General features: G+C 43.5%; 1 protein-coding gene and 1 pseudogene across 2 annotated transcripts in view; one reads left to right on the forward strand and one right to left on the reverse strand.

Moving 5' to 3' along the window:
- MALT1 (MALT1 paracaspase) overlaps positions 1-17791 on the reverse strand; it is a 60102-nt gene that overhangs the window by 30259 nt on the left and 12052 nt on the right. The window contains exons 3-7 of one of the 2 annotated variants that reach the window (XM_039230490.1): positions 9571-9692; positions 4429-4588; positions 1742-1920; positions 630-726; positions 79-111 (exon numbers count right to left, since the gene is read on the reverse strand). In XM_039230490.1, the coding sequence (XP_039086421.1) occupies positions 79-111; positions 630-726; positions 1742-1920; positions 4429-4588; positions 9571-9692 (591 nt within the window). The remainder of the gene's footprint in view (positions 1-78; positions 112-629; positions 727-1741; positions 1921-4428; positions 4589-9570; positions 9693-17791) is intronic. The other variant, XM_039230491.1, reaches the window with a different exon arrangement.
- LOC120230769 lies at positions 8699-9174 on the forward strand (annotated as a pseudogene).

A 17791-nucleotide genomic window follows, 5' to 3' on the forward strand; every position in this document is an offset into this window, starting at 1 on the left:
GCTAGACAGAGCATTGCACCACTCCCCAGAGAAACCAGCATGCAGGACATTTGGTTTCAAACCAAAGGATGACACTACCTTCAGTGCACTCCACTGCCTCATCTGTTCTTCCTTGTTTCAGAAAAAACAAATGTGAATATACTTAATTCATGATCTTAGGAAGGGCAGCCATCAGGTAAACAGAGAAATAAATATCATAGAAACATGCTAGCAAACCAACATACACATCGACATCTCCTACTGCTGACAACCTACCTATAAATGCAGTAAGCTTGACCAGAACAACTCCCAAACTACCAACTTCGTAATGGGGGTCGTTAGTTAAGAATCATTCTTTCCTTTCTAGGTCTGTGATGATTATTTTAAAAAATGTTTTATTGAAAATCTTTTCCCACTTAAATCAAGATTTTTATAAAAGTTTTAAAGAATACTTTTTCCCCCATAAATGTTTATGATTGTGATTTTAGTATATACTCTCTCGAATTTCTATATAAACAACATAACTCCTGATACTTCACACGCCATTGAACAGAATGGGGTAAAAGGCAGAATTTCCGTTGCTTAAATGTTTCATTTTAAGTAATTTATATGGTGCTCCGTTTGTCAGGACGCTGAGTAAGACTGCTCACCTATGATGACTTCCACCTTCTTGCTATCTTGACTGTCTCGATCATTGTACACGTGACACCAGTAGGTTCCCTGGTGTTCCAGATCCACATAAGGCACCTGTTGTCAACATCAGACCACACACACATTTCCTTTTCAATTTTAATTTAAACTGGCTTGGAGCAAAAGTTATTTTTCTTTTTAAATGTTTTAATGTTTTATTTATTTATTTATTTATTTTCCATTCATAAGCATTTATTGAGTGCTGCCTGGCTGGCCAGAGCTGGGGGGGCAGGGCCAGGGTGACTCAAGGCCACCTCCTCCTTCATGGGGGGCTCTTTAAGCGGCACTCCCAGGCCCTGCTCTCTTAGCCAGGCCTCCAGGACCCAGGGGCAGGCCCTTGCAAGCTGTATCTCCCTTAAAATACATCTTCCACCGAGCTTGGGTGCCCCTATGCAGCGGAAGGCAGCATCGCATCCTCACTGCACCGGTCTCCTAGGCAGAAGTGGAGGGACAGCAGGCGGAGGGCAAAGGTCCAGAAGACTTCCTGGCACCTTTGGAACCTGCGCAGGCCACTGCCGCCGCTGCTCCTCCTGGGGCCGTGTTTTATTTATTTTTGAGAGAGAGATAGAGACAGTGTGAGCAGGGGAGGGTCAGAGACAGAGGGAGACACAGAATCTGAAACAGGCTCCAGGCTGCGAGCTGTCAGCACAGAGCCCGACGCGGGGCTCAAACCCACAAACCATGAGATCATGACCTGAGCGGAAGCTGGACGCTTAACCGACTGAGCCACCCAGGAGCCCCAAAAGGACTTTAGATATTCTTACATTATTTCCATTTACTAAACTAAGCATTAGCAGGCAAACAATACAGCGATTCCTATACTGTGAGTTTGACGCGATACTGTTTGACATTTCAGTACGAGACCCTAGATGTGGGCTAGTGTTACGTTCCACTTTTTAGATTTCCACATTTAGAAATATAAGGATCAGTTAAGACTGCATAAGGGATTTGAAATGAAAATAAGGAAAACATTAAAACTCCCCAAAGGATATGAATTTTAATGTTTGTCTTAATGTTCAATTATATTATTTTATGTATCAACACAGAAAAAACGCAAATAACCATTGCCTACCATGTATAGCTTTTTTGTCTCGTGTATTAACGGCGATTCATTTTTGAACCACTGGTAGTGAGGAAGAGGGCTCCCCACAGCAACGCACTGCAGGGCCAGCGTGCTGCCTGGCGTCAGCTTCTGGGGCCTCGGTTCAACACAGATTTGCAACTTGGACTCAGAGACGCCATCCAAACTCCCTGAAATTAAGAGAAAAATATCACTGAACATAAATAAAACCTCTAGATTAAAAATAATCTTTCTTCCTGTTAACTAAAGACGTGTTTTCAAGTTAATTTTTTTGTAACCCTTAATAGCATCTCCCCAAACTATGTTTCATAAAACTGTGGCGCTTCTGGAAATACCAAGGGATGTTCTGTGGATAAAAGGAAGCAGTGGAGGGGCGCCGGGGTGGCTCAGCAGGTTAAGCACCCAACTCTTGGTTTCGGCTCAGGTCATGATCTCACGGTGTGTGAGTTCGAGTCTTGCATTGGGCTCTATCCGGACACTGCAGAGCCTGCTTGGGATCCTCTCTCTGAACCTCTCTGCCCTTCCCCTGCTCTTTCTCTCAAAAATAAATAAAAACTTAAAAGAAAGTCAGAAAAAAGGGGATGCTCAAGAGAAGTAAGTTCAGAAAATTCTGGGTTAAACAAAGTTGCACAGATTTTTTTTTTTTTAATTGCAGGACTTCTCAGAGCTTTAATCGGTTAGTATGCTTTGTGTTTTTAAGAAGGGAAAATCATTCAAGTGGGTTTACATGTGCTTGGCCACAGAATCTTTTTGGTGGGGGCAAATGACTTAGTAACACCTGGAGTGATATTCATATTCAACACAGAAAGTGCTACATTCTACTGTTTAGCTTTTTAAAAGGAGGAGTATTGTTATTAGCATGGAATTAATATGGAGGGGATATCACTAGAATTTATTCCTGAGGTAGACACTAGAGAGCATTATTTACTGAACACTTGGGTTGCTGGAAGGCCCTCGGGGAAGGGGCCTTACACCAGTCTGGGCATAATACTAAGTCTCTGTCATGAAACTTGGTGCCTCACACAGTGCAGGTAATCAGTCTTGGTGAATGAATAGGATTGCATATACTTAACTTTATTTTTTTCATTTTTCTAAAACAGTTTAATTAAAGAAAGGTGAAGATTCTGAAAAAATTGGAGGGGGCGGAACCCAAAAGAGCACACCGTGGGAGTCCAGTGGCTCAGTCACCAATAAACACTACCCTTGAAAAAGATATGTAAGTTTAATACAAATTTTATACAAAGAAAATGTGAAAAAATACCTCCATATGCTAAAAGCAATTAGGCTTCACAGATAAGGCCAGCTAGGCTATTTTATTTTTTGGGGCCTATAATTCACAAATGTTCTTTCTCTTTTTTCTTCTATTTTTTTTTTTTAACGTTTTATTTATTTTGGAGAGAGAGAGAGAGAGAGCATGAGCAGGGGAAGGTCAGAGAGAGAGGGAGACACAGAATCGGAAGCAGGCTCCAGGCTCTGAGCTGGATGTCAGCACAGAGCCCAACGCGGGGCTCGAACCCATGAACCGTGAAATCATGACCTGAGCCGAAGTCAGATGCTTAACCGACTGAGCCACCCAGCCACCCCTCTTTTTTCTTCTATTCTCTCTTTTTAGTTCTTCTCTAATATGGGGAACTAGCTGGAGACTGTACAGTTCACATCCTCTTATCAACAAAGAGAAAGCAGACAGGACTAAAATGTACAACAGAATGTACTGAGATGATATCGTACAATTAGTTTTCTCATATACACACATCACCTTTCATTTTGTTCAATGCTTTTTGCTCTACACGACATACAAAATGGCACCACCAGCCACGCAGCGGAACGGCATGGCCAGCATCTGACCTTCTGTCACACTGCCTTTGTTTCATGCTTAAGCAAGAATAAACACATACACGCTTCACCCTGACTCAGATGTCCCCTGCATCCTTGGGATTTCACTTATAAACATATTAAAGTTCATTACATGCACAGAAGTATTCTAGAAAGATAAAAATAGTTCCCTTAATTAATCATGACTATTTTTAGAGACCATTTATTCAGGTATAGGAGAAGCTAAAGTGAGAGAGAAGAGTGGAAGACAGACTGGTGACAGAAAGTCTGTTTCCCACCTTTTCTTCTTGTCCAGCAAAATGACAAAGAATATGGTTCTGGACTGTGAGTGTGAATAGAGAAAACAACATCTGACGGCTACTCTTTAGGAGAGACTGATTTTTTTAAATCAATACTAGCTCCTGGACTAAAAAGATAGATGACAGAGACTAGAAAAACAGTCTGATGAAATACTTTACTGCAGTGAGTGATATGTGCCCTTTCACGTCAATATCAGCTCTCGAGGTTTTATTCCACAACACAATATGTTCAGACAAGGGTTTGGGAGAAACATATACAGTGGAGAAAGAAAGAGAAGGGAAGTTCCCAGAGGTCAGCACCAGGGCCAGTCAGGTTTCCAGGCCATCCTAAGGCATCTGCACGCGTGTGTGTGTTTGTGAATCTTCACAGAGAGGAAATCAAAGCACACGAGATAAAATCTTAACAACTGGTGATCTTATATTGGTGATAAGCACATATGTGAGCTTCCTTTCCAGTACTATTTTTGAGACCATGAAATTAAAGTAAACATTTGAAATAAAGTAAGGCAATTCCCATTCCAGTAGTCAACTGAATCTATCACTTACCCTGAAAGTTTCCTGTTACTTCTGCGACATCACAAACATCCAGCTGTGACCACTGGCTGAATTCAAAGGTGAAATTGTTATTCACTCGACAGACATAAAAGCCGGCATCTTTGACGTGCACGGTGTTAAAAATAAGCTCTGATGCATTTCCGTTTGGAATCTGTTGAAAGAATCAGTAAGAGAATGTAAATGAAGGACTCATCAAAACACACCTTATAAAATGTGCTGTGCGAAAAATGCACTGATTTCTTTGGAGCTTTGAAAAGCCTATTTTTTTTTAAGTCCTAAAATATTTTTTACTTAAAAAAAAAAACATTTTGAGTAATTTAAGACTAAACTCTTAAAAATCCACACTCTTTTACAAATGCATTGACCAGAGAGTCAAGCTCTCTCCCATATTTCTTCTAAAAACTAACAGAAAATGATCTGTTCTGTCATTTAAAAGTGTTCGAATCATCAGTATTTAAAGAATCTACAGTGGCAAATGTATAAGTAACACAGAAAGTTAGGCCTGGCTATTAATTTCAGTTAGGGCCAAATTAGCTGTGAGTATGTAAGCAAGTTATTTCACCTTGGGTTCCCATTTCCTCATCTGCAAAACTCCGTAAGAGGACGGACTCCTTAACCACTACACTTCTTTCAGGGAGGGGGCGGAGAAGGGCGATGGAAAGCACGTCGGTGATGGGAAGGAATGGCCAGCCAAGGGTCTCCCAAGCTCTACCCCAGGGCTCTGGTCACCGCATTAAGGTTTCTTTCCCTGTACTCTTTACTTTTGTAAGTGCCACCCACCTCCAGCACATTGCCAAGGGGCTAAGTCGTTCTACTACATCAGAGGTTCCTTGCAAATGTAATTTAATAAGTTCATCTCTCTCCCTCTCTCTCCAAACCCCAACCAACTGAATTCAACTCTCCTCCCCTCAGAGCCCACACCAGAGCAAGAGCACTTTGCTGTAGGACGGCAGGCTGCACTTAGCACCATGTTAATGTGCTAGGTCGGCTTTCCTACCAGGCTGTTAACGCAGACTTTCTGTCTCCTCAAACCGTCCATAATCCTGCTTCTTTCAGCCACTGACTTCAGATAGAACCTCTCCTCCTGCCCCCAAATCACACAAACTTTCCATGTTTCTCTTTATAGCTGCTGTCTTCTCTCCTCTTACAATAGAAAATGCATCTCCCAAAGCAAAGGCTACTTGGGCTTCGGTCTGTGGGAATCCACTGAGAACCTCACGGTTGGTATGCGGACTAGTTCAAGCTGAAGAACATCTGGGATCGACAGATGCAGAAGGCAGCTTTCTCAGACTGCCCTATCTGACTACAAGCAAACGCTTCTGGGAAACGAGGCTACCGTAAATTCCTTCTTCAGGGTGACTTTATCCAGGAAGGAGACCAAGAATAAACCTACCATAAATCCCCTCTCCAGGAGTTTTATGGCCATACTGAAGACGAGAAGACCACTTGTACCTACACGAATAAATATTATCACAAATTTTCTTATCTATTTATTCTTCTAGAAACCTCTCTGTATTTCGTAAAGAAAGCCACTTGTTCTTCCTGTAGAAGAAGCCACTTGTTTCTCCCTCCTCCTTTTCCCTATTAAGTAAGTATATAAGCCTCTAATATACTCATGGAGCTACTTCCTTTCTAAGTCTCCATAGGAAAGAACTTTTTCTCTTGTTAACCTATATTTCATCAGTTAATTCACAGGCACCCAGAGATTGAACCTAAGAGGGTAGAGGAAAACTGTTTTCTCTTCTGCCAATCCCATCCTCTGAGCTTGCTCCTTGCAATGGTCTCCCTGCTTTAGCATCTATTTCTTTTATTATATCACTCCCCAAAACATACTCTAGTATTCTCTTCCTTAAATAAAAAACCCCAACAAACCTCCCTCGACCCGTGTTCCCTCCTCTCAGCAGCACTGAAAATGCTAACTGCCCCTTCTGTCCCAAAATACTTTCCCTTTTAGGCTTCATATCACCCTCTGCTGGGCGTCCTCCAATCCCTCTTCCAGATTCCTCTCAGTCTCTATACCGGCTCCTCTTCCGCCACCTCACGCAGATGTCTGGCAGGCGTTTCAAAGTTAACACATCTAACACCAAATCCTTGCTTTTCCTCCCTGAATCGATTTCCCTCCCAACCGGCACAACCTCAGGAAAGAACATGTCCCCAGATGCGTCAGGAAAGCATCCTGGGGCCATCCTCGACCCTGCCTTTTCCCTCACGCTCCAGCCCTGCTCTATGGGGTCTGGCTGACCCTGCCTCTAGAATAAGCTGGCCTGGGCCCTTTGCTCGCGCTCCACTGCCCTACTCGGGCCCCCCCCGCCCCCCGCCCTGTCCAGCACGGGTGCCGGCTGACTGGCCCTCCCGCTCTTCCCTTGCGTCTCTTCAAGCAGCAGCCTTGTGTTTGAAAAACATGGATCCTGTCACGTGACTTCTGTCGCTGAAGACTCTCCGTGGCCGCTCTCTTTGTATCGCCCTGTTTCTTTTCCTCACCGTTCGGAGCTCAAAGAATCCCCTCATGTGTTTACTGCCTCTCCCCACTGGGGGGCAGGACGCCGCGTGTCAGCGCTCCGTATCCCGGCCTTAGATCGCGGCCTGGCACAAAGCGGGCGCTCTTCAAGGATTTGTTAAGTGAATAGCTCTTGAGGGGCGCCTGGGTGGCTCAGTCGGTTAAGTACCTCCTGATTTTGGCTCAGGTCACGATCTCACTGCTTGTGGGTTCGGGCCCTGCGTCGGTCTCCGCGCTGACAGCGTGGAGCCTGCTGGGGATTCTCTCTCTCCCTCTCTCCCTGCTTGTGTGAGCACACTCTCTTTCTCTCTCAGAATAAATAAATAAGCTTAAAAAAATAAAAAAAAGAATAGCTCTTAAAACAGCCCCATGAACATAAGAATGGTTCGACAAAACTCGACTTGTGAGGGCTTTAAAAGCTATTACAACTCTTCAAACCTAAGAAGCACCCCTCACCTCCTACAGTTTTACCTTTCTCAAACCAGGGCATATTTTACAAGTGATACTTTTTTTTTTTTTTTTAATGTTTATTTACTTGAGAGAGAGAGAACAGGGAAGGGACAGAGAGGGAGGGACAGAGGATCCCAAGCAGGCTTTGCACCAACAGCACACAGCCCAATGAGGGGTTCGAACTCATGAATCATGAAATCGTGACCTGAGCCAAAGTCAGACACTTAACTGACTTAGCCACCCAGGCACCCCTACAAATGATATTCTTAATGTAGTAAGTATTATCTGTTAATTTCTCTTTCAGAAGGCGTTTATTAAAACAAAAGCAACTTTGCAATTGAGAAATGTTAAAAATAACTTTTTTATTTTTTTACTAAAAGTTTTAAAAAAATATTTAAAAAACTAAAAGTTTTTAAAAAATATTTTAAAAAAATATTTTTGAGAGAGAGAGAGAGAGCAAGCAGAGGAGCAGCAGAGAGAGAGAGAAGACACAGAATCCGAAGCAGGCTCCAGGCTCTGAGCTGTCAGCACAGAGCCCGACGTGGGGTGAGATCATGACCAGGGCTGAAGCTAGATGCTCAACTGACTGAGCCATCCAGGTGCCCTGTTAAAAATAACTTTAGTTACCATCTCCTGAAAGCCTACATATATGAAACATCCTATCCATTAAATCCTCATAAGCCCGGATGACTGGAATTCATGTCACCAATAATGATAGTCAGGGTTCCAACAGAGACCTGTCAAGCACCAGAGCCTACAATCTTTCACTACATTTCAGCTGCTCGACCTTACCTGTGCGTAAGGGATGGAAATAAAAAACTGTATAAAGCCACACATTTCTTCTAAGACACAGAATGTGCCCATTCAGTAGACTTCCAAACAGAATTTGGAAGAAAGCTTAGTTATTCGACTAACAGGCTGAAAAGAATATGAAGTTTCAAGGTACAAACTAGGAGGAAAGGGAGGGAGGGGAGGTGGGGAGAGAGAAGAGAGAAGCCCATAACATGAGCCAGCCAGACCGGTCAGAAACAACCCAGGGGCAGAGAGCTCAAAGAACTTTTAAGAAAAAAAGAATTCCAGAATGTGATCTTAAGTTATTTGTTGGGCGGTGCAGGGATACAGTATTTCCACAAGAGGAACAAATGCTCCCCTCCACCGGGCTGAATTTTACTTTAGGATCTACCACAATGGCCTAGATCTTTTGATATAATAGTTCTGAGGAATGTTTGAAATAACATTCCATTAGCCTTTCGTGTCACCTTCAAAATATTTTAATTAAAGATCTTGGTTGCCTTTCTGCAGGCAGTTGGGAAGATGGCGGACGCTCAGACGGAGCATGCCTGCCCAAAGTAGCCAACCATCTTTTAAAAGAAGAAGGGGGCCTTGACTGGAGAAACTGGCAGAGAGATGCTCCCCTGAAACTATAAAAACATTGGTCTGGGTTTCAAGATGCCCAAGGAGGCTGCTGAGGGCCCCTATATTGACAAGAAATGCCCCTTCACTACTAATGTCCCCACCCGAGGATGGATGCGGTCAGGTGTGGTGACCAAGATGAAGACGCAGAAGACCACCGTCACCCACCACGACTACTGCCGCTGCATGGGGAGCACAGCGCTTTGAGGAACACCACGAGAACGTGCCCACGCACCTGTCCCCGGCTTCAGGGGTCCAGATCGGCAACCCTGTCACAGTGGGCGAGGGCTGGCCCTTGAGCAGCACTGCGCTTCTATGTGCTCAAAGGCGCCAAGGCTACCGGCAACCAGAAGCAATTCCAGAAGTTCCAAAAATAGACATCTGCCCATACCCTCCAAGGAAAATAAAATTATTTTAAAAAAAAAAAGAGAGACTTTGCTTGGAACATAATTTGTTGTAAAGAATTCTGTATGGATACGATAGAATGTACTGGTGATATTTACTATTTGTTAACATTGTTGCTCCAAGTAATTCCTAATTTCCATAATTTTTAGAGACCAGGGAATTGATTTTAGTATTGTTACCTTTTTTTTTATATGACAATTTTTGGAACGGTCTCAACGAAATGATGATTATTAACTACTTCAGTAATAACACAACCATGTGTATCAGATCAAAATTCTAAAACATACACTCAAGATAATGATGCTAATTAATTTGCTATCATTCTCTCTTCCTATGACTGATAAAGTAAAGTACATTAAAAAAGTTACCTCTTTATTCATTTTGAACCATTGATATTGTACAAAGGGGTGTCCTGTTGCCCGGCAACATAGCTTCACAAACTGTCCAGCCAAGACTGCCTTTGATTCCGGGTTTACAGTGATCCTTATTCCTTAAAAAAAAAAAAAAGAAGAAGAAAGAAAAAAAATTAAGTTACAGAAGAGAGGTTTTTCCTTTTTATGTTTCTGAAACCAAATTAAAGAAAAAAGCATTTTGGAAATAACCTCCATATTCATCCTAGCTGTAAACTGCCCATTCATAGGCCCTTCCCCGCCAGATCACGCATCTGTGAGGTCCAGGCTTCGTAAAACCAAGAGGAAAGAAACTCATCCGCAGAAAACTTTGATCTACTGTACTTCCCGTGATCAGAGGAGAAAACAGTTTGCCACGTTTCTTCAACTCTTAGAAATTTTTTCTGTGTTCTAGCACCTCTGAAATCAGGATGCACCTTCTAACAGATCTATGCTAGACCCCAGTCATGATGCAGTTCTCAGTGCTGGCTCATCAAATACTTGGTCACAAATGCTCATCTGGCTGGCATTTCAGTTGAGGTACGGGCACTGTGACAGTAAGACAAGTGTTGGCCGCTGAGAGTGTCTCCAAAAGGCATCTGAATGTCAATGCTACGACTTAGCATTAAAACGAAACTGTTCTGTACGCAGGAAGGCACGGAAACAGAACAGCAGGACATAAATCTGAAAAATGGGATACAAACATTTCTTATCTGAGAAAGGACTATCAGCATCAGAACTTGGAAATTTAAAGAAAATCCGAAGTCAATAATGGAATACCCCCCGCCTCCCGCCTCCCTCTCAGTTCGTCTCTCTGGGAAAGCCAGCTGCCATGTCACGGGGACACCAGGCAGCCCGGTGGGAGGCCCACGTGGTAAGGAGAGCAAGCTGGGACTCCTGTCAACGGCCCTATGAGTGACCTATCTGAGAACCGTCCAACCCCAGGCAAACAGATGGCTGCGGCCCTGCCTAACAGCTGGACCCCCCACCTCAGCAGAGGCCAAGGCTGGAGCCAAGACCACCTCGCCAAGCCACTTCCAGGTTCCTATTCTCAGAAACTGTGTGAAGTGGGGCGCCTGGGTGGCTCAGTTGGTTGAGCGTCCGACTTTGGCTCAGGTCATGATCTCACGGTTCGTGGGTTCGAGCTCCACATCAGGCTCTGTGCTGACAGCTAGCTCAGAGCCTGGAGCCTGCTTTGGATACTGTATCTCTCTCTCTCTCTCTGACCCTCCCCTGCCTACACTGTCTCTCTGTCTCTCAGAAATAAATAAAACATTAAAAAAAAAAAGGAAAAAAAATGAAACTGTGTGAAGTAATACATGGTTGTTGTATTAAGCTTGGGGTTTGGGGGTAATTTGTTATACAGCAACAGATAACTGATACAAAAGAAACCAAAGTTAGGAAATTTTATATTTGCCAAATTAATAATACAGAAACGAGAGTTAGCTGGCTTTTAGGAAGGAAGAAGGAATGATCATTAAAACCTGTAAATGTGTTAACTAACTTGGATTTAAATTTAACAAAAAACTTATAAAATGTAATTCCCTGAACCTAGTTTTATTTTCTTTCCTCATCTAGCCTGAATATGATCTCATAACTGTATGTTTTTCCTCTATGACCCACCAACCCAAAGGCACAAAACAAGATTACAATTGAAGAAGAGTGAGTCCAAACATCAGCAGTCTTAATACACCTGAGACGCTAAACTTTCCAGGACAAAAATAGTAAATAAGGTAAAACAGGTATGTGAAAACCATTCCAGAAAGATACCAAATAAAACCAAAATCCAAAATAAATACTTATTGCACACTTACTACATTTGAGGGTCTGGAGAAATCCTTGAAAATCGTTAGTAAAGAGAGCACAGCCTCTCAAAAGAGAATAGTTTGTTTATTTATTTTCTAGTTTATTCTCAAAAGAGAATGTTTATTTACTTTCTAGTTTATTGTCAAGTTGGTTTCCATACAACACTCAGTGCTCATCCCAAAAAGTGCCCTCCTCAATGCCCATCACCCATTTCCCCCTCTCCCTCACCCCCCATAAACCCTCAGTGTGTTCTCAGTTTTTAAGAGTCTCTTATGGTTTGCCTTCCTCTCTCTCCTTAACTATTTTTCCTCCCCCTGCTCCCCTATGGCCCTCTGTTAAGTTTCTCCTGTTTCACATATGAGTGAAAACATATGGTATCTGTCCTTCTCTGCCTGACTTATTTCGCTCAGCATATCACCCTCGAGTTCCATCCACGTTGCTACACATGGCCAGATTTCATTCTTTCTCATTGCCATGTAGTATTCCATTGTATAGATAAACCACATCTCCTTGATCCATTCGCAGTTGATGGACAGTTAGCCTTCAAAAGAGAATTTAAAACCTTACCAAGGTAGAACTTTCCTATACAATAATTCTTTATGTCAACACCGTATGGAAGAAGTGACACTTCTGGACTCTGTACTATGTGTTGGTTAGAAAGTACATGCTGAAGGCAGAAAATGGGATGAGTGCCCTCACCTCGGCCAGCAGATTCACAGCACTGCATTTAAGGTTCCCAAAGCCAGCCTTTGGCTAGGAAAGACCTATGTCACAACTCCAAGATAGAAAGATTCTGGTTTTCAAAGTTTATGTGTGATAAGAAAGGAAAAAAAGTTGTAACAGAAGAAGGGGACAAATCGGAAAAATACGGGAGTTGTGGCTAAATGGGCTTTAAAACGTGGACGTCTTCCAGCCATCTCCAACTCGACGTGTCCCAAGTCCCTGTCGAACAAGATCTGCTCCTGCGAGAGGCCCCGCTGTCTTCCATCTCAGCCCTTCCTCATGCATCCGGTTACGCAGGGCGAAAACCTGAGCAGTCCTCCCGAACCCCTCCTCCCTCCCTCATTCTTCACCTGTGATTTCTCTGCAAGTCTTGTAAGTTCTGCTTCCATGTCTCCTCACCTGCAATGCCATGGTCTTAATCCAAGCCCCCATCGGATGCTAAGGGAACCGTATTACAGCCTCACCCTGGTTTCCTGGCTTCCAACCAGCAGCCCAAAGGTCTTCTTTTATTTTCATTTTTAATTTTTATTTATTTTGAGAGAGAGAGAGAGAAAGCATGAACAGAGGAGGAGGAAAGAAAGAGAGAGAGACACACAGAATCCCAAGCAGGTTCTGCACCATCAGCACAGAGCCCGGGGCAAGGTTTGAACCCACAAACAGGGAGATCATGACCTGAGCGGAAACCAAGAGTCAGACACTTAACCAACTAAGCCACTCAGGTGCTCCCAAAAGGTCTTTTTAAAACATAGATTAATGGATATCATTCCTCTGATTAAAACCCTCAACTGACCTCATATTGTACTTAGAATAAAATCCAAACTCCTCATCATGGCCTTAAGGTCCTACCTAAACTGACCCCTCTGACCTTGTCCCCTCCCCCTCTCCTGGCTCCAGCCCACTGGCCTTCTTTGCAGAAACCAGCTATTTCCTATCGGTCCCCTGCTGGGTTTCTTTCTCATCATTAGGTCTCTAGCTTCGCCGGAACGTCTCTAAACGAGCTGCCCCCCACCCCCACCTCCTCTATTATACTCACCCCACCTCATGGTCCTCATGGCACTAACCATCTGAAATCCGGGTTTTATGTCTCACTTACTGAACCGAAGCTTCGTGACAGGAAGGATCCTGTTGTTCTTAGTCACCAGTTTACCCAGCATCTAGAACAGTGCCCGGTATATTGTGATAACAGTGAGTGTTCAACACGTATCTGCTGCATGAACGTGTACCCCCATCATCATAATAAAAACTACTAGGCAGCGATTTACTGACTGCTTCATGCGTGCCAGGCCTTTTGATCTCTAACCCTCAAAAGAACCATATGGGTTAGATACTGATTAGATCTATGTTACAATGAAGAAAATGAAGTTATTTCCAAAAAGGCATCCAAATTACCTTGAATATAGTATTTAACCTCTGAGCCTAATTTTTTTTTCCCATTGTAAAATGGCAGAACCAAAATGCAACCTAGGTTTTCTTGGGCCTTAACATCCCCATGCTTTTGTTAATCCAGTGATTCTTTTTTTTTTTTCCTTTGCTTTGTGAAGGTACATCTGACGAATGAAACATGTATAAAATTAGAGTGTAAAATGTGAGAATATACATACACATTGTGAAGCAATTATCACAACTGACTTAACTAATACATCCATCACCTCACATAGTTATTTTCCAGTGAGTTTTAAAAATATTTTATGTATTTTGAGAGAGAGAGAGAGAGACAGCGAGTGCGTGCCAAAGCAGGGGAGGGACAGAGAGCGAGGGAGACAGAGAGAGAATCCCAAGCAGGCTCTGTGCTGTCAGTGCAGAGACCAATGCAGATCCAATCCCACAAACTGTGAGATCATGACCTGAGCCGAAATCAAGGGTTGGACGCTTAACTGAGCTACCCAGGCATCCCCCCAACTTTTTTTTTTTTTAAAGATTTTATTTTTAGGTAATCTCAACCCCCAACGTGGGGCTTGAACTCACGACCCTGAGATAGAGTCACATGCTGCACCGACCGAGCCAGCCAGGCGCCCCTCTGGTGATGTATACCATACCTCCCGTGTCTATCTCCCACCACAGTGAGAGGCCGGGCAGAGTGCAGTGTCCCGCCCCATGGCACCACTTATGAATTTACCACGGCAAATTCTGTCTCCTGTTACACAAAGAGATGAGTGATGTAAACTAACGGACTTTCTCCCTACAGTGCCTTACAAAGAAACGAATGACTTTAATGGACAAAGAGCCCATAGGATCAGGATGTCCTACAAAGGTGTCCTTCCTTTGTGTGGGAGATAAGACTAAATGATTTTTAATGTACATTCCAACTCAGTTTATACATCTGTCCTGTACCATTAATTTCAGTAGTCTAGTCTTCAATAAGCAAAGCAAATAAATACATGTAATTATTACTTAAGGCTTCAAAGACCGAGAATTGAAAGGCACCCTGTGATTTGGAAACTGCCCTCGGTGAGTAGTAAAGACAAGAAGTCGCAGTACCTCCCATGCCTGAACCGCACAAATTTCCTTCCTCCCACGCAGCGCCATGCGGCAGGGAGCCATGGTCAACCTGTAACCACCCTCGCGCGGCGCCCACCACTCACAAGGTGCTGAACGAAGGTGAGGACAGAAGACGGCCCAGCGCTGCGGAGGGTGTACCAAGGCAAACAAACGAAAGTTGTGTTTGAAAGAGTGAATACACAGCTTCCTGGCAAACAAGTCTATTTTCAGATAACATCTGCAAAGAAGTCAAAGAGGTTACTTGATTTCCTGTAAGCCGGGAAGAGTCTGAACTAGGTATGATGGACCATGAGGATCGCGCATTCAACACACACCTAGGTAGATCACAGATGCAGGACACTGACTGATAAAACTCAAAACCTGTTGGAATTCCCAAATGTAAATTAGGGTGATTCCTGACAGGCTCACCAGGGCTTCCCTTTAAGTTACTGTCTCTCGAGATGCCTTTAAATGTCAGTGTCATTTACAAACAGCTGCTCCAGGGACGGAAGTATTGTAAACACTACAGTCTATCTGTTTTCAGAGACCATGAACCAAAATCCCTTTCCATCAGCTTCTGTCCAAAACTCATCGTCAAAGTTATATTAAGAATTTCTAAGCTATCTTTGCAAAGCGCCTCCTGCTGTCCCCGAATAAATCCCATTTCTCTCCCTGCACCGGTCTCCCCCCCAGCACAAACACAGCATGTCCATGGATGTCCCTCTCACACGTCAGGGTACATCTGCACCTACACTGGCTGAACCTCATCTCCTCATCACACCCCTTCTTCTCCCACATCAGTCACTGACCCTGGACACCCGGGTGCACACACACCTTCTCTGAGACCTCAACACCCCTTTCCATCTTTCTTCCCTTCTCCCTTCTCTTTACTCCCATCCATACCACTGCTGCCTCTTTTCACTTCTTGATATTTTGCTTTCTTTTTTTAAAAAAGTTTTTAACATTTCTATATATTTTTGAGACAGAGAGAGACAGAGCATGAGCTGGGGAGGGGTAGAGGGAGGGAGACACAGAATCTGAAACAGGCTCCAGGCTCTGAGCTGCCAACACAGAGCCCAACGCAGGGCTCAAACCCACAGACCGCGAGATCATGACCTGAGCTGGTCAGTTGCTTAACCGACTGAGCCACCCAGGCGCCCCAATATTTTCCTTTCAGAAACTTCTGTCACTCACGAAACACAAAAAGTTTCTCATGAGATCTAGTAGGCATACTTATTAATTTGGCAAGGACAGGAAATTGCAGTCCTTGGGTTCAAGAGGCAACTGGGGTAATAATTCATCACCAAGTTCCTCAAATAACCCAGAAATTTCCTACCATGACAGAACTGACATTGAGTCCAAGCTGGGGTCAGCAGACCTGGGCTCTAGTCTACTTTTGTCAATAACTGTGACTCTGGCGCAGTGGTAACCACTGGAAGTCTCACTTTCCACATAAATGTGTGCTCACATTTAAAATTTAAGTGTTCATAGTAGCACAGTTCTGTTCCTTCACAGAACTATAAAGATGGTTCTGAACTAAAGGTATTTTTGTAATGTTTTATTTATTTTTGAGAGAGAGAGAGAGCAAGTGAGAGAGAGCGAGAGCACACGTAGGGGAGGGGCAGAGAGAGAGACAGAATCCAAAGCAGGCTACAGGCTCTGAACTATCAGCACGGAGCCTGACACAGGACTCCAATTCACGAACCATGAGATCATGACCTGAATCAAAGTGAGACGCTTAACCGACTAAGCCCCTTAGGTGCCCCTAAACTAAAGGTATTTTGGAAATGAGTGAATAATATTCAACCATCTTGGCTCCCATCTTAAAGACAATAAAAATAATTTAAAAAATAAAATTCTGATATCAGAAACATAACAGTAAGTGTGCTACAAGGAATTAAAAAGAAAAAGTGAAGTGATGTGAAACAAAAAATACGTGGGGCAAATGGAAAAGATGCCACTGGAGGGGTCTCAGCCAGAGCTGTCTCATATGTACGGAGAGTGAAGGACCTTTTGTATCAAGAAGGAAATAAAATGATAACATCACAAAGCTGAAGGAGGAATCTGGGATTCATCTACTGAAACCCACACGTAAGATGTTCCTTCTCTCTAACCATCCTCCTCATCTGGGCTCTGTTTCACCAATTTTGGGTCAGGACATCACTTCCTTGGCAGCCATTTTGTGAATGACAGAGTTACATAACTGATGGAGCCTCTAGTCTACTCAAGATGTTTTCACTTAACACAGAACAAACACAAACATCTTCAAGTGCACATCTAGGTTCATCATTTCCGAGGGATACAGATGCCAATACTGGTTCCTTGGTATCAGGGTTTTTGGTCCTTTAGTGAGAAAATAAAGGTCTAAAAAACCATTATGGACCAATGGTTCAAACAACGTCAGCACCCATTCAGTGCTCCCACTCCCCTCCAATTCCCCCTGAGATGACCGAAGGAATAAAGGAGGTAAACAATCAGCGCTGGGAAACGGGGACGGGCACCATCCACACACAAAAACCGTAAGCAATTTTTCTAACATAAAGTACAGGTCAGAGAAACTGGGAGTGAGGAGTGGCTAGCCAATCCATGTGCTGTGAAAAAGCCCAACTAGAAACAAAGCAGAGGAGGGTAAGCCTCAGTCCTACGGGGCTCCTTCAGAAAATATATTAGGTGTCAGAGCCCATGGAGAGCATGAAGTTAGGGGTATTACCCTTGGCTTCGACCCCGTGCTAAGTGAGCGACCACCGAGCTTGGCTCCTAGTCAAGGGGATCATTCCAGTTAGAGGCAGGGGGACATCTGCCCCAACTACTTCTCGACTACCAACACAAATACATAAAACAAACCCAGTTTCTCAGAAAAAGAGAGAAACTCCTTACTATAGCCATCTCCTATGGTTATCTCTGGCTGTCCGCTCACAAACTGGGATGGGATGGGCAAAATAAGACTAAAATAAATCTAAAGTTTCCTCTTATTTCTGCATTTAGGTCTGAAAGGTCTGTTCTGACGTTCACAGTACCTTGGACAAAAGTCATGCTACTCACCAAAGGCAGACTTCTCTAGAGAGACAGTCAGAGAAAAGTCTTTGGACTTTCTGTGGAATAACAACTAATGTCCTCCTATGAAAGTACCTTACTATAAAAAGAGAGAAAACGTGAGGACATATGTATTTTGTATTTTCACCAAGATACAGGA

This window comes from Hyaena hyaena, unplaced genomic scaffold (assembly GCF_003009895.1).
Source record: "Hyaena hyaena isolate Hyena2069 unplaced genomic scaffold, ASM300989v1 scaffold_47, whole genome shotgun sequence".
Classification (NCBI taxonomy): domain Eukaryota; kingdom Metazoa; phylum Chordata; class Mammalia; order Carnivora; family Hyaenidae; genus Hyaena; species Hyaena hyaena.